At 49.4% G+C, this 24,935-nt stretch overlaps 3 protein-coding genes across 12 annotated transcripts; 1 reads left to right on the top strand and 2 right to left on the bottom strand.

Annotated features, from left to right (window-relative positions):
- Positions 1-369: 369 nt before the first annotated feature.
- SNRNP35 (small nuclear ribonucleoprotein U11/U12 subunit 35) lies at positions 370-4,615 on the bottom strand. 5 transcript variants are annotated; one of them, XM_087754343.1, is made up of 2 exons: positions 4,494-4,615; positions 370-1,778 (listed from the first exon to the last, which is right to left on the bottom strand). In XM_087754343.1, the coding sequence occupies exon 2, from the start codon at positions 1,773-1,775 to the stop codon at positions 978-980; it is 798 nt and encodes a 265-aa protein (XP_087610469.1). In that variant the 5' UTR covers positions 1,776-1,778; positions 4,494-4,615; the 3' UTR covers positions 370-977. The 5 variants fall into 5 exon arrangements, with proteins under 5 accessions (XP_087610469.1, XP_087610468.1, XP_087610470.1 ...); XM_087754342.1 differs by lacking the exon at positions 4,494-4,615 and adding an exon at positions 3,592-3,727; XM_087754344.1 differs by lacking the exon at positions 4,494-4,615 and adding an exon at positions 2,563-2,676.
- Positions 2,612-7,411, top strand: RILPL2 (Rab interacting lysosomal protein like 2). The gene is made up of 4 exons (XM_009474397.2): positions 2,612-3,084; positions 3,981-4,132; positions 6,479-6,589; positions 7,083-7,411. The coding sequence occupies exons 1-4, from the start codon at positions 2,752-2,754 to the stop codon at positions 7,123-7,125; spliced, it is 639 nt and encodes a 212-aa protein (XP_009472672.2). The 5' UTR covers positions 2,612-2,751; the 3' UTR covers positions 7,126-7,411.
- Positions 4,505-24,873, bottom strand: KMT5A (lysine methyltransferase 5A). 6 transcript variants are annotated; one of them, XM_087754334.1, is made up of 9 exons: positions 19,836-20,093; positions 19,413-19,507; positions 17,080-17,236; positions 15,295-15,511; positions 14,386-14,470; positions 13,960-14,019; positions 12,668-12,858; positions 11,309-11,539; positions 4,505-4,613 (listed from the first exon to the last, which is right to left on the bottom strand). In XM_087754334.1, the coding sequence occupies exons 1-8, from the start codon at positions 19,969-19,971 to the stop codon at positions 11,329-11,331; spliced, it is 1,152 nt and encodes a 383-aa protein (XP_087610460.1). In that variant the 5' UTR covers positions 19,972-20,093; the 3' UTR covers positions 4,505-4,613; positions 11,309-11,328. The 6 variants fall into 6 exon arrangements, with proteins under 6 accessions (XP_087610460.1, XP_087610461.1, XP_087610462.1 ...); XM_087754335.1 differs by lacking the exon at positions 4,505-4,613 and adding an exon at positions 6,592-6,710; XM_087754336.1 differs by lacking the exons at positions 4,505-4,613; positions 19,836-20,093 and adding exons at positions 20,630-22,526; positions 23,163-24,873 and having other exon boundaries at positions 9,839-11,539.
- Between the last annotated feature and the right edge of the window lie 62 nt (positions 24,874-24,935).

Raw genomic sequence — 24,935 nt, 5'->3', positions numbered from 1 at the left:
ATATTTAGGAATTGCTTATGATGACAAAGAACACAACAGAGCCTTATCTAGAAAGCACTGTAAGCTGCTCAGTGGAAGATGCGTGTCTGTATGCACGTCTGGGCTTGGAAAGAGGAGCAGCTTTGCGCTGTTTTCCCCAGTTCAGCTACAGCCAGCAGCGAGCCCAGCTTCCAGAGCAAGATTTAAAGCCTGCGCAGGCAGGACTTCACGTGCAGAGAGGAGGAGAGGACAGAGCGGGTGCAACCACGTTTAACCGTGACACCGTCCTGCAGTGGCTGTCCGTGGATTGATCAGGAACATCAGGTGTCTTCTGACCTGCTTATGGCTCTGTAGTGCACGTTCCTCCAGTAAAAGGGAATGACATCCTCCCAGGATGTAAAAGAAAGATTTATTACATGCTTCGCTCCCATCTCACAGAACGAGTTAAGGACACAGTGTTACTAAAGATCTCACCTGTCCCAGTGTCTTCAAGAAAATAAAGTCATCTCCCATCGGCCTCTGGTTTGGGCCACGTTTTTCAGCTTAGTTTGTTGCTATTTCATGACTATTTCTCCAACAAGCGCCTACTTCATAAAGGGCACCTGTCTCACTAAATGAGCGTGGACAACTGGCACATAAATAATTAAATACGGAGCTCTCTCATGAACCCAAATCCAGGCGGCCAGATGGGTATCAAACCGGGCGTGTGCCCAGTTTCAGCGGGATACCCGTACATGCACATTCCTTACAGCATTCACTTCCAAAACATTAATACAAACATTTATTTTCTCTGAAGAACGCTTCAACGTGTATCTTAACTGCATTAGCAGCCGAACTACAGAGAGCTTCTAGCAGGCGAGAGTCGCAGGCACAAGGCAGGAACAGCCCAGCTCCTTGCTCCGGGAATGCTGCTCGCAGCCCCAGGCGGAAGGCAACATCTGCAAGCAAAACGTGGGTGTCAGAGCAGACACCAAACCCCGACGACAACGCACGGTCACCTATCGATGCTTATCATCGTCCCTTTGTTTCTTGGTGTCTCTTTCCCTGCTCCGGTCTCTGTCCCTGTCCTTCCTGTCTCTGTCCTTCCTCTCCCTCCCTCTGCTCCTCTCCTCTTTGGAGTCCCTCTCTCTCTCACTTTCACCCCAAGCCCATGACCGCTCCCTTTCTGGCCATCGCTTGTCTCTGCTCCTTTCATGGTCTCGGTCCCTTGTTCTCCAGTCCCTTGTTCCTTCACGAGACCAGTTTCTTTTCTCTGCTGATCCTTCTCCGTAGAAATCATTTTTCATGTTTGGCAAATTGATGGGCTTTCGGAAAGGTCTGTCCCGTCCTCCAAACCGTAGCTGCCCGGATTCTTTTTTGCCTCCAAAACCACCCCCAAGCCTCCGAGGAATCCATCCTTTGAGAGTTCTTTCCAGTTCAAAGTCTACAAAGATCTCATGCTGATCAATAACCAGCCGGTTGGCATCTCTGTGGGCCTTCAGGAGAGCACGCTCCTCTTTGTATTCAATAAACGCGTAACCCTTGGAAAATCCTGTCACCAGGTCTCGAACCAGACGGATCTTTCTGATGTCTCCATACCGGGAAAAGACCTCCTTTAACTTCTCTTCTGTTGTCTGAAGATTGAGCCTTGCTACGAACAGGGTGAGGTGAGGATCTCCTGTAACTCCCTTGTTGGGTACGTAGCGTGCCAACATAGCCCTCCAAATGGCACGGTCGTGGGGCTCTTCATCTGTGCCATCGATGCTCCCGGCTTTGAGGGGGTCATACTCCTTCGCTATGGGCGCCCAGTCGTTCATTGTCTAGTGAGAAAAAAGCATGCATCACGCAGATACACAGGTATTTTAGGAAGAAGAGCAGGCAGTGCAGGAAGCACTTTCAGCACTGCTGTACAGTATTTTTCATCCAAAAAAATCTGGCAGACTTAAATAAACCGGCAATATGGCTGCGGTTTGAGTTCACCTCCCCGGGCAGAGCCCTGTCGGGCGGCCTGGATCCGCCCCCGGCTGCGGAGAGTCCGGCGGCCCCTTCCCTCTGCCCCGCCTGAGGCGCCCCACCGCCCTGCCCCGTTCCCGCCCGCCCGAGGGGGCCCCGCGGCCCCGTCCTTCCCCCGCCGCCCTGCCCCGTTCCCGCCCGCCCGAGGGGCCCCGAGGCCTCGCCCCCGCCCTCCGCGGCCGCCGGGACCCCCGCTGCCGCCACCCGCCTGACGGCCGCGGCCGCCCGCCGAGCCGCTCACCTCAGCTCCCCGGGCGCGGCGGGAAGGCGGCCCTTCCCCTCGGCACCGGCCGATTCGCCAGGCGCCGGCGGGGCGAGGGCTGCCGCCGGTGGCGACTCTAACCCCTCTCCCGCCTCCCCGTCAGCCGCGGCCCCGCCGAGCCCCCCCCGCCCCGCTCCCCGGAGCCGCCGGAGGCGCTTCGCCACGACGCTTGGCGAATGTGGCGCTGAGGCACAGCCGAGGCGTTTACCTCCCTGCCCGCCCGGCCCGGTTCGGCGCCGGTGCCCAGCCCGGGGCAGGGCGAGGGCTCGGCTCTTGGCGCCGGGAGCCACCCCCGGCCCTTCCCCGCTGCGCCCCCGCCAGCCCCTCACCGGCGGCGGGGTGGGCGGTGCCTCCTCAGGGGAAGGGGCAGGGCGGGAAGCGGCGCCGGGCCGCGGCCTCCTCCATGGAAACCGCCGGGGGCGGGAGGGGGCGCTCCGCCCGCAGGCCCCGCCGGCAGCACCGCCCGGCCCGGCCCGGCCTGCCCCGGGGAAGGAAGTTAGCGGCGGGCCGCGCCGGGCATGCAGCAGGGCCGGGAGGAGGAGGAGGAGGAGGAGGAGGAAGATGGCGGCCTGGAGAGGGCTCTGGAGAAGAGCCCCTTCCAGCTGACGGCCGGGGACGTCTATGACATCTCCTCCGTGGTGGGCCGGGACCTGCTGCAGCTCAGCGCCGGGCCACAGGTTCCCGCCGCCCTGGCCCGGCTGCAGTTCAGGATCGTGAGGGTGCTGGAGATGCTGGAAGCGCTGGTGAGCGAGAGCAGCCTCGCCGAGGAGCAGCTGCGGATGGAGCGGGACAGCCTGCGGCGGGAGGTGGAGGCCCTGCGGGGAGCGGGGCCCCCGGGCAGCGCCCAGCAGGTGGGTGCCAGGGCCGCGGCGGGCGCCCAGCATGGCCCGTCCACTTGGCCACACGCGGGTCGTGAAACCCGCCCTGACGCCAGACGGGTCGGAGGATACTTTTGCCGCGATCGCCGGTCTCTTTTCTCCCAGCAGAACGAGTCTCAGAAAGTTTGCTTCTCATCTTTGTAGAAGGCCTTGAAGCCATTTCCAGAGCGGAGATCGTCAGGGTTGTTACCAGTCGCAGCGCTGTGGACGCCTCGCTCCCGTCTCGCTGTGGTGACTAACCACGCGCTGAGCTCAGCGACGCGCAGTGCTAACACAGGAGTTCAGGCACGCGGGCAGATTTTCACAGAGTACAAATCCACCGTTGCGCAGCTCTTACACAGCACCGTCCCCATAAAAACAATTTGCCATTTATGCAAACGCTAAAGCTTCGTTACTCTGCGTGAGGGAAACTGATGTCTGTGACCGAAAAAGCCGTTACCACAAAGGTCTTAATTTAGGAAAGGAGAATTCAGTTCTCACCTCTCTCTGCCACAGTTAGGGTGTGACGTTAGACAGAGTGCTCAGCCTCTCTCATCAGAAAAGCAGATAAAAGCAGCTTCTTGGCAAAGTAGATGATTGCAAACTCTCTGGGACAGAGACTTTGCTTTTAGCTGTGGCCAGAGCCTGTCACGGTTGGGCCCTGTACTTGGCTGGGAAATGCAGACACCAAGGGAATACAAAAATATGAAAAACTATCATTAACTATAGTTATAAAAACCCTATAATTAATTAAAAAAAATCAGGATTGTGATGAACTCATGCTAGTTCTAAGAATTACTACATCTTTTTAAAATTCAGAGGTTTTTACTCTATGAGTGCCCTGTTTTTGACACGCTACAAGATCATGACCACCACCGTTTATTTTACAGCTCAGCCTTGGACCAGATAAAATGGTAATAGACCTCACAGATCCAAATCGCCCCCGGTTCACGTTACAGGAGCTGCGAGATGTATTGCAAGAGCGTAACCAGCTGAAAGCTCAGCTTCTTGTGGTGCAAGAGGAGCTCCAGTGCTATAAGAGGTATATCGTGAAGTCAGCAAAGAACTAATAACGATTCTTGTCTGGGGAGCTTACCAGATCAGTGCTGCGGGTTTGAGCACCCAGATGGGGCTAGGCACTGTCCAGTGCATCTGTGCTCCCAAGAGCCTACCAACCAGCAAAGAAAAGTGGGGGAATGATGAAGTCTCTATGCAACTTAATTTTAAAACTAAACCCCCTCTTATTCTGCGCAGTTCGCAGCCTGCGCCCATAATTGCCACGCTGTAAGCCTACGTACGGTTACTCCCGCTCCACGTACAAGCTGGGATCTCACGCACATGAATTCAGCTCTGCGGCACAGCAGTTGCACGCATACTGTTCCGTCTAAAGCCGCGCTACGTACCAAAGAGCACAGGGGTTTCCATCTCAGCTTTAGTCAAAATTTCCTTCCTCCTCCAGCTGGCCATCGGGAACGCTAGCTTATCTGCCGTTCCTTTGCTCCCCCAGCGGGTATGCCATTGATCTAGAAAGCAGAATATTAAGTCCTTTCATCATCATTCGAGATAAGCTGTGGGGATTTTTTTAAGACTGCCGACAGAGGGTTGTGTAAGGCACTTGAACTGTGCAAATCAAGTGCTTTCAGAGAAGGATCCTGGTATTTCTAGATGGAACCGGCCTGGGAGAATCGGTGTGAGCCAAAGGGTGGGATGCGGGAAGGGCCTTGCTCTTGGTGCTACAAATTCCTTCACCTCCAAGGCTGCCCTCCTCCAACCTCTGCCCCTCATCATCAGGTTGTATTACAAACAATTTGGGGCAAGAAACTACTTCTTAATCTAGACACAAAACATCTGAGCACGTTAGATTTCAGTTGAGGTATCTCAGCAACAACCTCTTAGATAGAGCAAGCCCGCCCTTTGCCTTAGCGGGCAGGTTAAGCCGAGAAGTTAAAGTTAAACCCAGGAAGTCCGTTTACAAACCGCTCGACCGCGCAGCGAGGCACCGCTTCCCCAGCTCAGCTGCCTGCCCCGGCTCTGCGGCCACTGCAACGGCTTCTTGCTCTGATTTCCCAGCTGTGTTACACAGCTTATTACAGGCCAAGTTAAAAATTAACAGTGCGAATGTTTTCAGTTTTTGAGTGATTTAAGTGACGGTGCTGTGCACCTAGAGAGCGTGTCAAGGCTGCTTTTCAGTTCAAGTAATTCTATGTATGTGGTTATCTCCTCGTACAGCATTACAGCTTAAGCCAAAAACCATCTTCCCTTTAAACATCCACATCAAATCCTAATTATAATTGTATGGCCATAAAGAGTAGTTGTGCAGGGGAAGAGGATAAATACGAGTGTATGTTCTAAAATGTCTTGTGTATATTGGAAATAAGCTCTGTATAGCACAAGGTAACTGACATCCTCACAGAGGATGGCTTAAAATGACTGATGATGTTTGGGGATTGCATTTTTAATCATGATTTCTGAGTAGAAGTTATCATGCAGATATTGGAGATCTGCAGCGTCACCAAACAGCTCATAGTCCCGTTTCTCTAAGAGGAGAATCTGCCTCAGAATTATCCCATGCCTGATGTCACACCGGTTTCTAGATACTCTCCTGTATTTTTATTTCCAAGGTCCAGACAAGTGTTGCTTAGCTACTTTCAGCCTTCAGCTACTGCAGTCACCAGCTTTGATCCACCCAGCTCTCAAGATAAACGAGGTCAGCTCAGGATAGTAAATTGGCATGCGCTGAAAGCATAGTGTCGTATGCAAGCTGGTAAAATCTAACCCGACTCCAAGCCCAGGAAACATCCTTTGGTAAAACTGAAGCTTTTGCCTAAAGTAGGCGGTTACAACCTTGTAGAGCGTAGCAGCATCAAAGTAGGATGACAAAATCTACCGCTCGGGCAAAGCCTTTCTTTTCTCCTCTGTGGGACAGGAAGAGGAACAGCCACCTGCCTTGTAGGGCAGCTGGGAATCTCCCATCTGTTCCCAGCTGCGTGGCGTGAGCCTTCCTGGCTGCGCTGAACGTACCACAGATCCACCCATGCACAAATTCACCATTTGTGTCCGCACCCTACTGTTCCCATGGGACTCCTGTACAAATCCAACGTGTAATTACACTTCCCTTTCACTCCTGTTAAGATTTGCCATTCTTCCTCTCTAGAGAAGTCAGCTCGTTACTTTTTTAGCATTCTCATTAAAGCATAGCAAAATTACATGGCAGTATTTAAGGGAAGTAAGAGCAATTCATCACAAGAAATAGGCCAGGGTGCCATACCTGTCCTGTGCACGCCCAGTCACCCAGGTGCTAGGCTCCCAGTGAAGGGTTTCACACAGGCAGCAGTGCCACGCTATGCACAAACCCACGAAAAATAAACAAACCCACTTCTTTTCCCAGTGGGATCATCTCACAGAGAAGGGACCAAACTGAAGAACTGGAAAAAGAGGCCAGTGGCAGCAGCTGTGGCAGCAGCAAGGACAGCGAAGAGAAGACAATCATCAAACGGCTGTAAGTCTGCATCTTTTTTGGCAGAATATGGGAGAATATGGCATGCTTCACACTTAGCGAATCCAGGGATGAATTCTGAACTTTGGCCTAGTTGGCTGGATATTGTTTTCTCCTCCTCTCCCTGTAAAATTAAAAGGCAATAGAGAAATCCTTTCCTGGGGAAAATGCACTCCACGGGAAGGCAACCTCCACCCAGGCAAGCAGGGCGTCACTTTTTTCTAGGAAAAATAAGCATTCCAGAGCAAAACTATGCAATACTCGCCGCCCCTGCTAGCACATCAAGACTCCGCTGTGGGAACACGCCGGCTGTCCCGGGAGGGTTGTTTGCATTGTACGAAGCAGCTGTGTGCAGTACCCACGAGGAGCTCGGGCTGCATCCCTAAAGTTCCCCAAAACAGCAGAACACATCGACACGGCCATCTCACTTGGCATGTTCCTCCTTTTCCAGTTGTACGTTATTGTTTCCTTTTTGGTTTTTTTTTTTTTTTTTTAGGTTCTCTTTTAAACATGGAAAACGAGCATCCTCAACAACTTAACCACTTCTGTTCAGAAACGGCACTGATGAGAGCCCCGAAGGTGTTAGGGGAGCCAACAACTGGAAGAAAAAGCATCACTCCTACTGCAGAGAATAAGCAATCTCATAAAAATTGTGTTGTATAATATTCTTTCAGAATAGATTTTACTTTGCTGTTTTAGAAGCGGTTGAAGACAGATACTTTTTGTATTTCTTAGATTCCGGCCAGACAGTACCCACATGTAGAGAATAAACGTTTATACAAAGGTGATTTTTATTGTTATTAAAAGAGCCTGTGATGATCTGTACTACCACTTATTTATGCTGCCCACTTAGCAAAATGCTCAGCCCAAATGATTTTGCAAGATGAAGATATTTTTGAGAGAGAGATGCCATTCCCAAGTGCATTCATAAAGGAAGAACCCATTCAGCTTACGGAAAGTAATTATCTTACGCTAACGCAGAACTGCTTGAGGAAAACCCCAGCGTTGCTTTTTGTGCTGTGTCTTTCTTCGCATTAGATGGGTGACACACAGGCAGCAGCGGGCAGAAGCCTGTCGCACCCCACCCCACCAAGACGCAGTTGGGTTGTGACAACAGAACCCCTGTGCGCACGCGGTGGCCGTTTGGGGTCGAGACGAAAGACAGTAGAGAAGAGCCCAGCAAGGGAAGAAAAGCTGCCGCACCGTGCTCTGCCCACAGGAAGGACTGATGTCTTTGTGGAGGTGCAGACATGCTCCAGCTGGAACAGATGCATCAAACATTTCGTTTCTGACAGCTAAAGTCTCCTGTGGTAGACAGTTGTATTTTTCATAAGCTCTGTTCTTTCAGTCAACTGTCACAAGCTGTGTATTAGCCCGAGTAATGAGATTTATCACTAGTGGAAGCATATAGGGCAAACAGAGGAATAGAAAAGAAGCTTGAAATACACCAATTAGGTTCCACATTTAGGAAAGCAGAATTTCAAGAGCAGAAGTATCTGAACAGACATAAAAGGAGCAGTGACAGGTATCAAACTGTGATCTTACTCTCTTCAGAAGTGAAAGCAAGCTCCAAAATCTTTTGATTCCCTCTCATACACTAGCAGCATGAAAGATACAGGACACTTCACACATCTGCCCAGATGCACAATGCGAACATGGCTTAGCAGAAGGCAGAACTGCAGTCTCCTTTCAGAGAGAATTTGTTAGCGACTGTACGTTAGCAAGGCAAGATCCAAGATGTCTGACCTAAGCAAGCTGGTTTAGCCAGGGCACGGAACTGCTGAAGTCATTTTGCCACCTTCAAAAATATTAATAAGCCTTGGCCATGTCCCCGCAACGGATTTTCTAGTGCATGGCAGCAGGGAAGGAAGTTACTGCATTTCCTTAGCAGAGGCTTTGTGTTTGGGGGGGGGGGGAGAAAAAAGAAACAATTGTGCATCAGCAACAGCCAGGATAGCCCTCTGAGCTGAAAAGATGTTTACATGTGCTCTGAACTCCATCCTCTTCTGTGGTTTCTCCAGGGATGCATTTTCCAATCTCCTTTAAAAAGGGGGGAGGGGGGAAGGGGGAATTATGCCCCAGAACACACTAATCACTCTACTAAGTCTTAATGAAACAACTTCGGGTAATAAACTGCACAGATTAAACAGAGCTGTGCAAAAGTAACAACCACAGAGGCACAGAAGACTAACATAGCCCTAGGCCACTCTCTGCAGTTAGCTGAAGGAGACAATAACGAAAGCCACAATTATTCTTTTCAGTTTACCATTTAAGATGTTCTTCATTAAAAAAAAAAAAAAAAGTGGGAGTCCACCAGTTAAAACAGACAGGAGAGCACCTCAGCCTTTTTGGGCTGGTCATCTTCTGGAACCATCACAGTTGCACCACCGGTGCCAAGCGAGCTGCACAGCTTCTCTCGCAAAAGGGGAGCAAATTCCTTGGCTATGGCTACGCAAGAAGAGGCCGCCGTCCTGTTAGAGCAACCCGCTGCCTCTGGCAAGGCCCCGCCAGCCTGACAAAAGCAGTTTAGCTCCCAACCCAAGGGCATCTTCCCCTGCTGAGTGCTTTACACCTTGTTAGAAGATGTGCCTTCCTATAAGGCACAGAGATAAAAATGCAAATAGCATGTTTCTGTGAAAAGTATTTGGAGAGAGAGAGAGAGAGATCAGTTCCTAGAAAAGTAAAGGATACATATGCAGTGCAACATCAGCTTTATTACCATCTTCCGATGCAGTGCTACTCGATTACCAGTTAAGCGTTTCAGAGAAGACAATTTTCTTTTTAAGTAAAACAGGGAGAGAGCTTCCCCCTTTCTTGTTTACAAAAGTGATGCTGAAGAACAGAGGTTTTAAGCTATTTGACCTGATAGAGAACAAGCAAGTGTTTAAACAAGCAAAAAAAAAAAACAAACCAAAAAGAAGCATTTTATTCCAATTTTGATGTAAGGGAAGTGCTCTAGTAAAACGGGATACTGTACACACTGCTGTAGTCTCCGTTACTGAGACCAGAGAAAAATCAGCGCCGACTGAAATAAGCCAGCGAACAACGCTTACCTGTAACTCAGCACATGTCAGGTAACACGTCTCCAGTTAATTCTTCAGAAATGGTGAAAATACACAGGCTGTCTCTGATGAGCTTGCCTCGTGTCAAGTGGTAACTAATATAAAGCATTTAATGGCTAACGATTTTCACAGCTTTCTTTCAAAACGCTAATGATCTGCAATGGAGACAGGTACTATAGCAGCCACTTCATCAATAATAAATATATTCTTTATTTTACAGAGACATTGTCTTCAAGTTTTAATTTAAAAAATACATCACTAAGCCACCTCTCTTGCTGCTGGAGCATACAACCAGGACGTTGTTGCTATTTGACCTATCACATAGGCAAGCGTATAAGATTGTCCTAGAGGGCCTTAGTTGGAACGGCAGCAGCCTTCAAGACCCGAGGAACAGAAGACGTTAACAGAGCCACAGATCCCTTGCCGACATCTTCCAGCAGCAAGCGTGGCTGATGGCTCTCAGCCATTTTCATCTACACACATGCCAAGCCTGCCTTGGCAAAAATTCCAACTGGTAAGAATTCATCTTTAACATAAAGGACCTGCATTGTATTGCCTGCCTATATCACAGATTTGGTTCTCCAACAGTAACGTTACAAACATCCGCGAGATGCTAAGCGCTCAACTCCCATGTAAGACAGTGGGACCAGACCACGCTGGACAGACCTACAGGACCAGGCAATAAGGAATCTACTTTCTTCATCGCATGAACTCCGTCATTACAGTTTGAAGCTGCATACGAAGATGACTCCTATTTTTGGAACCGCTATGCTCTACTTCAAGCATTCACAGTAAATAAATAGCTTCTGATGTGGCTAATTAGCATAGGAAGGTAATAAAAAAAATTTTGGAGAGAGCTTTTTCTTTTACTTCTTTAAAATCCTCTGGGAGACACCTCCAAGAATCAGCCATCAGCTATAAAAAGGTACCATCTCACATTTTAGAAAATAAGTAATGTCAAACATTGATTCTCACTGTGAAGTTCTATCTTCACATTTTAATCAGTATTAACCCAGTCTATCAAAATTCATCCTCATTTGGCTTGGAGTCATTTCTCTGAAGAAAGCAGCCAATTTGACCATCCATTTCCCTCAGCGCCAGTGCATTTAAAGTTCATTGCCAACATGAGATAAGACACTGGAAAAACTGAATCCCTACCACAAATTGAGAACGACAGTAGCATCCATCTCCGAGAAGCCTGTCAGCACTGGGTTGGAAGAAGCAGTCTAGCCATTGGATGTACGAGTCAGAGAACAGAAGTACACCGTAAAGCTAACGCCAAGTTCATCACCCCACAGAGCGGAGCGTGAGATTTCATTGCAAAAGCAGAAGCACAACCCAAGCGATTAAGTTTCTGTGCAAGTCTTTGACTGCATGCTCAAGTGGCACTGGTCACTATGTAGAAGTACTCAAATTTTAGGGAGGGTTTCCTTTTATGATATCAAAGTTTTGGCAATCTAAGATCAATTATTCAAGCCTGCCTGGAAAACTGTAATAGGTATTTAAATACTGCAAAGCAAAAAGGTAGCTTTTAAGGAGCTCGGAACACCATAAGCCATCCACTAAGAAAGCTGAGGGAAGTGAGGACAGGAAAAAAAAAAAAAAATCCACTGACTCCTTGTAGAGCACTCAGTCCAAAAAAAAAAACCAAAAAACACACCCCAAAACAAAGATGATGAATTAGTGTTTCAGCCACGGATGAGCTTCAATGGAAGCTTTGCTTCTGTCTCCATAGTCGTACAACAGTTCTTCACCTGCTTTAATGTCTCTGGAAGCTATCAGTATGAGATGAGGCACACCATTGATGTCATGAAGCTTTGTTTGACAATTGCCACATTTGCTGTGATTAATCAGTCTTCCCAGACGATTAGTTTCTTTTGTAGCATCAACACTGAAAGAACAAGAACAGAATGCAGGATTGCTGCATATCACGCAGTCGCATTTGTGGACCAAAACCAAAGTGCAAATCAGATAAAGAACGAGGAATCCACATGAGGCTTGAAAAATGAAGGAAAAACAGAACGTTACAGAATATTCATATAATTAAATAATACGGCAATGTAGGCAAACTGAAGCGATTCTGGGATATTAAGTTAGCGCAAAACCCAGAAAATGGAAAGTTTTGGACCATGTTTTTGAGCTGCCTGTTTCCAAGCAGCTCTGCACTGTTCATGAGGAATAGCAGAATCCAGATGTAGACCACCACCAGAAAGGCTTGATTGATACCATATATACCCTGCTCTCAACAAAGCTGCGTCCAAGCTAAGTAGTATCCACTGAGTAAGCCAGCAAGAGTCTCTACTCACACTGAAGGCTGAGAATGCCTGAATACTACACACCCAACTTCCAGAGACCTGGATACTAAACCTCTAGTGCCCCTCATTGCACGGAGAATTGTTATGGCCGCTGTCATTACGGCATCTAGACTGCAAGTCAGACACTTGAAATATAGGGTGCTTCAAGGTAATTAATATACAAGTGACCCACATCCAGTAACATCAGCCAAGGAGGAAAGAACGTAGTCTGAGTAGCTGCGTTGAGAGAACTGGAGTTTGGGGCAAATGACACGGCAAATAGAGGGATAAAGCATGCACACGGGGTGGGCGTCAGGTACTAGAGAAAGGAGACCCAGTCAAAGACAGTTGAAGGAAATGTTTCTCTTCCAGACAGTTTGTCCATACTGCTTTTCCAACAACATCCTTGCAACTCAGGAAAAGTAGTTAATTTTACAAGAGAATAAATTTAGGCAGAAGTCCATGACAGAGCTAGAAGTCTCATCCAAGCAGATACAACTCCATATAGTTTGTGCTGTACTCCAGAGAATAGGGCTTTGAGTCACCTACCGTTCCTTTTAGCCCAGAGTTACAAGAGGCTCTCGGACCATGAAACAGTGCTCCAAAAAGATCTCCTAATTCATGGTTCCCATTAAAAAAAAAAATTGCATGAAAGCAAGAAAAGACTTGGCAGCATTCAAAGCCTCTACCACTCAAATATCACACTTAAGGGAAGAGAAGCTTACCAGTACGTTTTGCTGAGGTACTGAAAATAGTACATATAGCAGCCCGTGGATGGATCTTGAGCATACACAGCTTCTCGCTTTTTAGCATCAGTGATCTCTATGAGATCCCCATGATATTCAACTACAAATTCTCCTCGATTAAAATGTTTAGTAGCGATTACTCCTCTCCCTTTGCCATCGATGTAATCAATCTGTTGAGTTGAAAAGAAAATCAGCTGGGAAATTAAGAAGTATTTACATGATTGCAAACACGCCGTTTACTAGGAAATGAGAGATTTGTCATTAAAAAATGCCACAGCAGGGTATTTGTGTGTATTGCAGACAAAGCTGTAGAAGCACAATGCACAGCACTGTGGAAGAAATACAGGACGAGTTTGGGACACACCCTATGAGTTACCACGTATTTTGATACCGAGCCTTCTAATGAAAGAACTAAGAATTACTTTAAATAAACCACACACAGAGAGGCGTTATCTATTTTTTTCTTTTAAACTATCTATTAGCTGAGCCAGTAAGCTTTTCCATTTCAGGTGCACCATCACCATTAGCATGCCTAGGTCAAAAAAAGTTAGAGGAACATAAAGATCAATCACAGAAATTACATTTAGCACCCACCAGTATACTTTATTATTCCTGCCGCCCCCTGTAAATTGGACAACTCCAAGAAAGGTCTCCTATCACTGTCGTAGATAGGACAGTGTTAACTGCAGGCTGCTGCTTTTCAAGAATCGCAGCTCTTCTGCACTTCCAGGAGCCATTTCTGCTTTAAATTCTAAAAAGGGTGATCAGAGTAACCCAGACAGTAAGCACGTGGTCCCAATAACTAGTATTTGCTAGCAGTGGGAGGAAAACCAGTACAACCCATTATCCCAGGTGCCATAATGAAGACCGACAGCGACTGGCTGTAAACAGGCTAAGATAATTTGTTACCATACAGGCAGTGTATATGGGTGTTACCTTTAGAACACATGGCAGTTAAGATGCTGTATCTAACCCCATTTCTGGAAGCTAACCCAGAAAATGAGATATTACAGGGAGCAAGTGCATTTTCAGTAAAGACTGTAAAGCCCCCTCAATGTTCATCACTGAGGCTGCACGTACATATCCTTCAGAGCCAAATATCGCCCATCCAAAAGGAAAGACCATGTGCTCCAGTTTTGCTGCACTTCCATCTTACTATCAAGGAACTGCAGCAGTTCTGAGACTGAGCTCTGCTACTTTCTGCTTAAACAGATTAACAGCAACATACTGTATAAACAGTACGTGGCTACTCAGGTTGGCATTGCCGTTACCTTCATTCCTTCTTCCTTCCCGCTTGTAATTAGCTCATCTATTTTCCTCCTCTCCTCAGTCTGCAGAAGAAACAAGAACAAACAAAACCACGGTATTGTTGATAGTTTTTGTAGCTTATTCTATAGCTAAAAGGAAATTATTAGCCAGTGACACTCATTTTTCCAAACCATCCCGTATTTCTAGCAAAACCAAATGGTAAAGAGAGATTTCTGCCCCCCCCCCCCCCCAACATATAAGCAGCTAGATTCTGTCATAGAACTGGATCAGCATTTCCAAATTTTAAGAATGTTCTTAACAATGCTTCCAGTGTGCAATGCTATTTGTATTTGGCCAATGGAAACCATTTACAGATAGTTACGCACTTCCTCAAACATTCAATTAACCGGCAACGTTACAAGTAATATTATTTTAACAAGAAGCACTACCTCCAATTCAGATTTGCTCTTCCTGGAACTTCTTCTAACTGGGTAATAATCTGTCACTTTTCGATTTGGTGTTCTTCCTTGCGTTCTAAGGGATAATAAAAATAGAGAACACAAATAGTCTGAAACATGTGTGAAGTTACACCTCTAGGGCACAGGTATCTAAAAAAAATTTTTATTTTCAGCTTGGTATGTTGAAAGGTGATCAATATGAATCAGTGTTTCTTATCAGTACGCTTCACTTCAGGCCAAAAGCTACATCCCCTTTCCTTCCCCACGCTATCTCCATTACTCTAGTACTAATTCTTTAATGATAAGAGTGAGATGCCATTGGAAACCCATTGAAGGTCACGTTACAAGTCTGAAACCCCCTGTGGGCCTTGCCAGAAGGCACTCTAAAATTTAGGTCATGAAAACTGCTTGGCAAGGAATTCATTAATGGTAGGTCACATTACTCCGATACCATGAGAAAGAGTATCAGCTCAGCCAGGAAGCCTCCAACTGTAATTAATCTAATATTTGGTTTCTGACAAGATACATTCCCATGTGTGCACAGAAGAGTAGGTCTTAATGGCTCATTAATCCCTTTTTCTATAGGTGATCAGCAAGTATTTCACTTGAGATAAAATACACTAGCCTTGCTTTCAAGAACGACAAGTCCTCTGCAAGGCAGATAAATACTGTGGGTGCTATTTTGTATTTTCAAACATATTTATTCTTGAGAAAACAAAGAAGTCTCCTTTAAGATTTGTTCCCCCCAACATAACCATTTGCTTAAGGAAAGGCAGCAAAACAAGCGTAACGTTAATTACAGGTCTGACTGTAGTTCCTGAAGGAAAAATGCAGATCAAAGCTTCCCGATGCAAAAGGACACACAGAAGAAAAGCTTTTACAATTCCAGAAGTCACTCACTTTCTCCTTGGTCCACGCTTTGCTTTAACCATCTTTTTCTGAGCTGGCTTTGCATTGGCCTCATCAGCACACTCTGAAGGCAAGGGCGTCTTTTGGGCTTCTACGGTTTCTTGGTTTTGATCAGAGGAGGGCACTGAAGTATTGCACCCACTTGCTTTATCTTTCTGGTCTTCTGGTTTCATAGCACCTTCAATTATATTGCCACCATTCTTTTTTTCTGGTGACAGGAAAATAAAGTAAGGCTCTGAACTTAGGATCATCTATACCAGAGTGCTTTAAATGAATTCCAATGGTTTCTAGTCCAAGTTTCTAGTTCTGTCAAACAGGAGAAAGAGGAAGGGAATGATACAATCTTTCTGCTAGAACCCAGACAGGGTGTTACTCAGCTTTTGACTAGTCATTGCTACAGTACACATCGTACAGAGGGAGGGGTGAGCAGAGAAAGGGAAAGGGTAAAACAGAGCCCAAGTACTTCGCTGTGTTAGGTTTGCAGCTCACGAGTTTTCCAAACCTGAACATGCAGCACCTTCAGTGCAGTGTTTGAAACAACTGCATGGTTTGCATCTGGCATACTAAATTATCAAGTTGCCATAAGCTAACCAACATCCTGCACTGAAGGGGGAGAAGCCTCTCTGGATCCTGCACTGCTCTGATCAGTAGCTGCAGACGCTGGCACCAAGTGGCCACCACCACGCAGACAAAATCCACGGGAGCTAAAGGGCTGGGACTTACAAGTAGTCTACCCCCACCCCCTAACGTTTTCTTGGTTGCATTCATCCTACCTTGACATGACCACATCCTCCTCCTCAGCCAACTGATTTAGAGGTAGCTGAGCATGGCTTAAAGCTGAATAAAGTTTTTATGTAAAGCAAATCACCAGGTTTAACAGTCCCATCTGCTGAGACAGATGCTTCAGTCTCGCTGGAGAAATGAAGCACAGCTGCAAGGCCACAGCAGTGGGACAAGCTAAAGCCATCTTCACTTTCTTGTCAAAACTGGGGAGCCAAATTAGGAGCTAAAGGCCCTAAGTTTCCAGAAAACCTGACACTCCCTGTGTTGAGTGGGGCTTAAAATACCGGCTCGCTAAAAGTGTTTGCATCAAAATGTTTTGACAAATTACCAAGGTAATTAAATGCACCTTTAAGCACAAACCAGCTTTTTTTTTTCCCCCTCCTCCATAAACTTATGCAACATTCCCATTTCTAGTCACTACAATGAAGCATCTCTGAAGCCTGGCACTCAGTATTCACAGTCTGTGTTCCTCCTTCTCACTGCCTTTACTTCATCCTGAAAATTTAAGAATTGTTTCTTCTTCTACCAGTACCTCTACCTCGTACCTGATTTGACTTTGAATTGCCTTTATAGAAATCAGTATAAAATAGTCAAATTATAGGGAAAAACACAGTTTTAGGTAATAAAACAGAAAAAAAAAAAATAGATAAACTGCCAAACACTGACCTGCAGAATCAGAGTAGTAATAGAATTGCGGGAGATTAGGGCATATTGACAGTGCAAGCATTAGCTTTTTATATCCAGAGAGACAATACAAACACAGCCAGACAAAAAATAGGGGAAGAATTGCCTGGTAAACCTGTGACCTACGTTTTGAAAAGAATAAGGACACCCTCATCTTTGTAGAGTCCCAGTTTGCCGACAGAGTTGTAGGACTGGGAAAGCAACTGGCCAGGGGAGCTGCCTGGCCTTCTTGACTGGGTATTAAAGTCTTCAAATTGGGGGTGAGGGGAGCACATTTAATGAGGCAAGCAATCCAAAGATCAATCTTACCATCTCTTTTCCTGTAGGTTTCCTTTAGTGTTTTGCCCTGACATTTCACCTCGTGATACATGACAGAGTTTTCTTCCTGAAGCGGGGGGCGAGCACCGGGAGTTTTGTTAGGATTCAGGTAGCTGTAGATTTTGGATTGACCAATAAACACATTCTCCTAAAACAGACCCATACAAAAATCAGTACATCACAGAGATGCCAGCTACATCAAGTCGGTATCCACAACCTGCTGCAAAGACCAGGGCTGACAGCTGATTGCGCTAATGCAAATTACGCTGCTTTAATGCATCATCCTTGCTACTGTTGCTATTTCTACTAAGTGAAAACGTAAGGGTGGTAAGCACTCACAGAGCTTTACTAATGCAAACTCACAGTCCAAGAGAACTTTCATATGAAATGTGGCAGGATGGGGTAGTCATAATTAACTCCAGCTTCCACAGTATGAACTCTAGTGCTCAAAAAAAAAGACAAAAATAAAACAAAAAAAACCCCAACACACAACCCTGAGCTCCTCAGGAGGAAGGCAGCCTCAAAGAGCGCAAGCCAAAAAAAATACGAATAACACAGCAAAAACTGCCCAAGCCTAGAACATACCTCTCATAGCCAGAGAGGTATGAGCTTACCCAAACACTCTCATAAGGTGTCAAATGTTACTGCAGTTAATTATATGCTCTGCAACACAGAAGACAGGAATCAGTTTTGCACAGTCTACCTTGAGTGACACCTCTCAGTAAAGTCTGGGAAATAAACAAGGCTGTCTTTTTATCCATTCTACTTCACAAAATAAAGTGTAAAAGTTATTCATGGCAAAAGAAACACTAAAGAGTCTACACAAAGCACTTACGCCCAGCTAGGAAAACAGTAAAACCCTCTGGCACGGTCATACACCACAGAGAGCGGGGTTTGTACACTGGCTTGGGCTCAAAGAATATCAACGGTGAGCAGTATCAAATTTAGCAAAGTTTAGTGGAGTCGTGCCACCTTTGCTTTTACCGTCTCCTGCCACCTCACCAAGTTTGACTGTGCAGTATATGCAGGGCACACAGATTTCAACTGTGAAATCTCGGTGTCTGGACAAGCAAATGCAACTTGGCCAGAATGAGTTTGTCTTGGCTATATTTTGACTCAACTAAAAGCAATTTTCAGACATTGCAAGCCAGTTAAAACAACAAAAACATGCATCCATTTTTTTTTAGAAAAAGCACCCAAAGGTCCCCATTAGTTAAAAAAATAGCTCACATATAGCTGACTAAACAAATACTCCAGTATATGTAGTCACACAAACACTAAAAAAAAAGCAAACAAAGCACACAATAGAATATATAGGATAATTTTAATAATTAGCATAATTATGAGTAACAAGCTTCATGTGTACATAATTCACACACAAAATAAGACTAGTTAAAGGCTCAAATCTCGGTCCACAAATAAACTTTACTGAAGATTAAGATTACAGTAGAACAGCCTGAGAAAAAGCAAGTCAGACACCCCCTGAGCCCCAATATTTCTGAAAGGCCTATCAAAGACAAGACTTGCTTGTTTAAAAAACTGGGGCTTTTAAGGATGAAACGCTATGAAAACACTCCATTTTAACAACTGCAAGCAGCAAACCCTGTGCTGCAAAGTTCTCAAGATTTAGCGAAGAGTTTAAATGCGGGCATTTCTGGAGAAAGCCAGCAGCAGTGAACTGCAGCAGTCCACCTGCCAGCAGAGCCTTCTGGCTTTCAGTACACCATTAACAGGAAACGAACAACTATTTTTCCAGCGTAGCTCCCTCCCCTCATTCCCAGCTCCCTGCCTGCTGCGCTCTTAGCGCTACCGAGACGCGGCTGCCACGTCTTTGTCTGTGCCAGGCTTGAGACCCTCGAGAGCAGAGATTTTCTCAGCAGAGAACAGCACAGCACATGAAGGGCTGCTGAGGAGCTCTGGGATTTGATGCAATAGCCACATTTATTTCCACGGGGGGTTAAATGCAGAGTGACGATCAACCCCCGGCCAAGTGCCTGCAGCAGGACTACAGGACGCGGAAGATGGCACGGAGGGATCGCCGAGCCTGGGGCCTGGCTGCGCGCTGACAGCCCCGGCAGGCCCCGCGGTTGCAGGGCAGCTGTGCGGCAGGGCAGGGGGAAACACGGAAAGACTCCGATTCCACTTAAAGTTAACCGACTTCTGAATGATCCGAGGAGCCCCAGAGGCCAGGCGCCCGGGGCCACTCGGCTCCCCGGGGGAGCCCGCACGCCGGCTCGCTCGCACCGCGGGGGGAAGCGGAGGGCGCCGCAGACCCCGGGAGCCGCCCGCCCCGCTCCGCCCGCCCAGGCCCGGGCAGTGCTTACCCCGCCGGCCCGGGGGCGGCCGGGGCCCTTCCTCTCGGCGCTCTCGGGGCTCGCCTCCTCCGCGCCGCCCGCCCTGGCCTTGGGCATGTTCTTCCCTAGGAGCAAGGGGGGAAGATCGGCGCCTGAGCCATGTCCGGGGCGGCCGCCCGCGGTCATCGCCCGGCCGCCGCGGCCTGCGCCATGTTTAAAGGGCTGGATGCGGCAGGGCGAGCCGCGGCGGCCCAGCCCCTTCCCGGCGAGCTGCGCACACCGCGCGGGGGAGGAGTCCCGCCGGCCCCGGCACCCCGCGCCTCCCGGGAGGAGCCTCCGCGCCGCGGAGATGCCCCGCGCCGCCCGGCCCCCGCCCTGCGCGACGGCCCGCCGCCGCCCCGCCGCGCCCCGGCTCCGCTCCGCTCCTCCCCTCCCGCCACCGCGCCCGCGCACCTTTAGCCATGGCGGCGGCGCGACCCGGCGCCCAGGAGCCCCCCGCGGCCGGGCTGCCCCGGTACTCCCCGAGGAGCTCCCCCGCCGAAACCAACCGCTCTGCGGGGAGACGCCGCGCTCCCCTCCGCCACCCCATTGGCTCAGCCGCGCGTCGATAACCGCGTCCGCGCCTCTGAGTGGCGCGCAGAGCCGCGGCCCGCCCTCCCCCTGTCACACGGAGACGGTGGCAGCTCCCGGGAACGGCGTTTAAATGTGCGATCCCTGGGCGCTGATTGGCCCGTGCGAAGGGCAACCCGCGCTCTGATTGGCGGCGCGGGAAGGAACGCCCTTCGGCGGCAGGGCCCCGCCACGTGGGTGGGAGGCCCCGCCGGGAGCGGGCCCCGCCGCCCGTCCGTGCCCCGCTCCTCTCCGGTCCCCCCGCACCTCTTCGCGGGGCAGCACACGGCTCTCCGCTCCCGCCTGCCCTGCCGTAGGCGCCCACAGCCCCCGCCGCCTCACAGCGGGGAGCCGGGGACCCCTAATTCCGGCGGGACTATAACACTCCGCGGAATTATTAGGCTGCTCTATGCAACGTCCAGCTTAGATCCCCCGGCTGAAATTTCAGCCTATTAATGCCGCCCTCAAAGCTCGCCTGGAGAACAGGTCATACTCAAGTGTTGCCCTTGAGCGTCACAGCCCTTCTTGTGCAATCCCCCCGTTCCGTAGCGGAGGCCGCCAAAACACGGCAGAACCACAGAGCCTGCACAGAAGAGCCCCAGTAGCCGTCACCACCGACGCCGCGGCCAGAAGCTCACCGCAGGCCTGGCACAGGTGCTTCAAACCCAGGAAAGTACGATGGCAAAGGTGAAAGCAGCGGTGAGGCCAGAGGGCACGCAGAACAAGGGGTGCTGAGCGTTCCCCCTTTGCCAGTGGATGTCATCATGGAAGTTAGGAAATTACCACGCAGGATCTCGCCGGCGCTGCACCTTAAGCAGAGCGATTACATTGAGCAACAAGGTACGACCAGTCTCCTACCCGCGCTGGCCCTTCGAAGACCTATCTAGCAGCAGCCGCCTGTGCGTGCGCAGGACGCGGGTCCGTAGCCGGCTGACCCACGGCGCTGTCCTCACGTCCCACCCAAGGCTTATCTGCAGCCACAGGCCGCTGCTTGTTGCTCGGGCGTTCCTGCAGCGACATAATCAGCCAGTTCGGGAGGGCGATACAACTAAAACTACCCTTTTCCTCAAGAAGAACAACAGACAAAAAAAACCACTGCCAACTTCAGCAAGAAATGCCCAGAAGGGACGGCCGCGTCCTTCCCTCGGGAGCTGGGGAGCGGAGGAGACACGAGTGCGGCGTGACAGCAGCGGAGACGCGGTGTTTCGGTCTACCCTCTCCTCGCTCTGCGATAGCTCTCTGCATGGAAAAGCACTTGGAGAAAAGGCAAAAGAAACCCAGCTCTGCATCGTCACCAGAATTTCTTATGTCTGCGTCTTCACTAACGAGGCACGCGTACGCATTTCACAGAAAGGCCACCAAAATGCAGTAGGTGTTTTTCTATAAACTCCAGCAGACCAAGGCTGCAGCCAGCTGACACAGAATCACAGAATCACAGAATGCTCTGGGATGGAAGGGACCTTTGAAGGCCATCAATCCAACCCCCTGCAATGGGCAGGGACATCTCCAACCAGGCCAGGTTGCTCAGAGCCCCATCCAGCCTGGCCTTGAATGTTTCCAAGGATGGGGCATCTACCACCTCTCTGGGCAACCTGTTCCAGCGTTTCACCACCCTCCTCGTGAAACATTTTTTCCTTGCGTTTAGTCTAAATCTACCCGCCTTTAGTTTAAAACCATTACCCCTTGTCCTGTCGCAGCAGGCCTTGCTAAAAAGACCATCCCCGTCTTTCCTGTAGGCCCCCTGTAAGTATTGAAAGGCTGCAAACATGAGCTGGGCACCGTGCTGACGGACTCCTCTGTCACGGCAGGTACACCCGGCTCCCCAGAACACCACCGGAGCCCTCGGCAGACACCGCTCTGATTTTTCCACCCCAATTCACACTGTTCTTTTCACGTAGCTAGGATGTAACTTGGAAAAAAATTCTTCATAAATTACTAATGATGATTTCCTTCTTGCAGTAATTGAGGAACGCTGTTCCTAATGTCCTGGGGAAGCTCTGGAAACGCCTGTACTGTGGTTTTGCTCAGCTTCCGGGGGTTGGATATTTTGAGTATTCATTTTATATATGTATATTAAACAAAGCAACCCGAGTTTGCATTGAAGCTGTGCGGGCCGCCACTAGAGGGCAAAGCAAGCCAAGTCATTCTCTTCCCCAGAGCAACAAAGAAAACAAACGTCAGCTCCAACCGGCCGCTGCTCCCAGCACGGTGGGATCACGCCAGGAATTAACAAAACATCGCGGCTCGCCCCCCTTAGCTTGCCTCAGGGAGTTATGGCCAAACAGCCAGTACCGAGGGGAAGTTAAAATGCCGTCACACCTAAGGCTGCAGCCCAAAAGAGGACGCGCCCGTCACCGTGACTCAGGAGGCAGCAGCGCATGGGAGAGGGCTGGCCGGCTCCCAGACTCCAGAGGGAGCAGCAGGGCTCCCGCCAGCACCGGCTTTAAAACCCAGTGACCTAAATATCATCTGCCGTGGGACTGCAAGGGCAGCTCCCGGGGGCACGGCGGTCCAGCGCGGAAATGGGGAACGGCTCTGTGGGGGAAGGGAAGGAAAATTAATGAGCAAGGTGTTGGGATTCGCTCAGAAAGGAAAAAAAATCTTCAGCGTAAATACCTTCAGGCTAAATTCACGCTTCACCCAGTTTTTAAAAAATCTTACAGGACTGGTTACCTTTGAAATCAAAAGTTCGATTTCTTTCAAATATACCAACAAGACATGCTTGTTAAATATTTCAAGTTCTTGCTGTAGTTCTCACTTACGCAGCACCTGTCATATTTGCAATTAAATAAATACCCCAGCATTTACACAAATTTCTTATTCACAAGATGAAAGCCTGACCACTTGTGTTTCAGCCACTGTACCTCCCCATTGGAAAGCAAGTAAAAACGATACCCTAAGGGTAACTGTTACATTAAGCAACATTATTTTATACAGTCGTATAATAAAATGCCGGTAGGTGCTAACTACATTTTATAGATTATAAAATATAATTACATTCAGATAGTATCCGCCAATGATAAAAAAGAGCATCTGTGACAAAAAAAGTGCCTTCAGCGAGATCCTGAAGTTACGTGCAAAACGCTAGGGAAACAGCGTCCTGCAGATAATTCTGCACGTGCTGATTTCACGCCAGCAGGAACCATCATTGCCATCAGTGGGATCACTCACCTCTCCCAGTCGAGGACGATCACGAATTCTGCTCGCAGGCCTGACGGATAACCATCTTTTCAACCTAAGACATCAAAACTGTCACTTTCTTGTCATGATTGGAGGGAGCTGCTTAGATGCATTTAATGTTAGATACGCCGCACGTGAACTGTGCTTCATTGTGCCTTTATTTGAGGTGCGTAGAGGGCAATAATCAAGGCATTAGCTGCCCTTTAAATTGTTCTTCTCATCTCCGGCCAGACTTCTGTCATCTTTTTCTCCATTTAGTGTCCGAAGCATCACTGATTAATCTGAATTACTTAAGTCAGTTTAATTAAAATTGCTTTGTCTTTACATAGCTTAGCCTAGATCCGTCTAATCCTTTATTGGTTATTTTAATCCTCATTAAGTTTGTCTAACAATAAGTAAACTTGTATAAAATTGAATGAGCAGTACTGAACTTTTAAGCAGATTTCATGACTGCCCAAGCTTTATTTACATCTGCTTCAATTTTGTTAAAGTTCTTAAAAAATTTCCTGTTCTTACACAACTGGGAAAACGTTTTAATGGAAGACTGTCTCTTTCTGCAAAAATTTGTCAGTCTGAGAGCCTTAAGCGCTAAAAAGATGTCTCCAAATGTAAAACTAGCATAAGTAGTCATCAGGTTTTCAAGCATAGTTAGCTCTTTGCAGCAGATTTCACGTTAGCAGCTTGTAGAATGTTTGCAAGGGGAAACTCATGTGGCAGCACATCCCCACAGGTGTGGCCTTCCCAGGCGGGTCAGCAGGAAGGGGCCTCTGCACAGCATGGCTCGGTCACCCCTCATTCTCCTAGGGGAGTCCAGGAAGATCCTGTCAGGGAAACACCGGAGCCGTGGGACTCTGAGGGCACGGGAGCGGGGGCTGCACATATCCCCAGGACGGGGCGGCACCGACCCCGCCAGAGCACTCGGAGCCCTACAAAGCCGCCTCAGCGTGCTTTCGCAGGCAGGCGCCCAGGCCCGGCTCCACAGGAACAGCAGCGCCAACTGCGGCGGGAGGGAACCGAGGGGCCGCCCGAAGGGCTGCGTTCAGCAGCGGCAGCGCGGGCGGGGGGAGGCTGAGCCAACACCATTTCTCCTCAGGCCGCGGCCCCCGGAGGCCGCGCCCCGGGCCGGGGCCCCCGCTCGGCTCCAACCGCCACCAACGCCGCGCGCCGCCTCAGGGAGGCGGGCAGCGCGCATGCGCGCGAGCGCGGCCTCCTGCGCGCGGACACCAGAAGCGCCTGCGCGCCGCTCGCCCGCCGCGTCATCGGCGCGTCATCGCCGCCTCGCCCCCCTCCCCCGCTTGTTTTCCCATGATGCCTCGAGGGGAGCCGGATCTCGCGAGAGCTCTGTCTCTCGCGTCGTCGCGGCAGCCGCCATCTTGGAGGAGCCGAGATCACGTGACCGCGTGCAGCCGTTCGCCTCCGCCTTCCCCTCCCCCACCCGCCGGGAACCGGGCCCAGACCGCCAGTACCGGCTCCGGCTGCCGCCCCCGGGCCGGGCCCGCCCGCGGGGACGTCGCTTTTTGAGGACGCTGGAGACGCCGGCGGGTGTTTTTTGCGTTTTTTGGGGGGATCTTGCTGCCTTCCCCTGTTGCTGGGGCAGGGAGAAACGAGGAACGCCATGTCACGTGACGGGGGAGCGCGGGCAGCGCGCGCGCCAAAGCCCGGCGGCGGCAGCGGCGGTGGGGGGAGGGGGGGATGGGCGCGAGACAGCGGCGGCGGCGGTCACGTGACCAGAGGCCAGGGCGGAGGGGGCTGGGGTCACGTGGC

The sequence above is a fragment of the Nipponia nippon genome, unplaced genomic scaffold (assembly GCF_047370975.1).
Source record: "Nipponia nippon isolate SJK-2023a ecotype South Korea unplaced genomic scaffold, ASM4737097v1 scaffold_18, whole genome shotgun sequence".
Taxonomy (NCBI): domain Eukaryota; kingdom Metazoa; phylum Chordata; class Aves; order Pelecaniformes; family Threskiornithidae; genus Nipponia; species Nipponia nippon.
The sequence above is the reverse complement of the archived record's forward strand: the minus strand, read 5'-3'. Positions and strand labels throughout refer to the sequence as shown.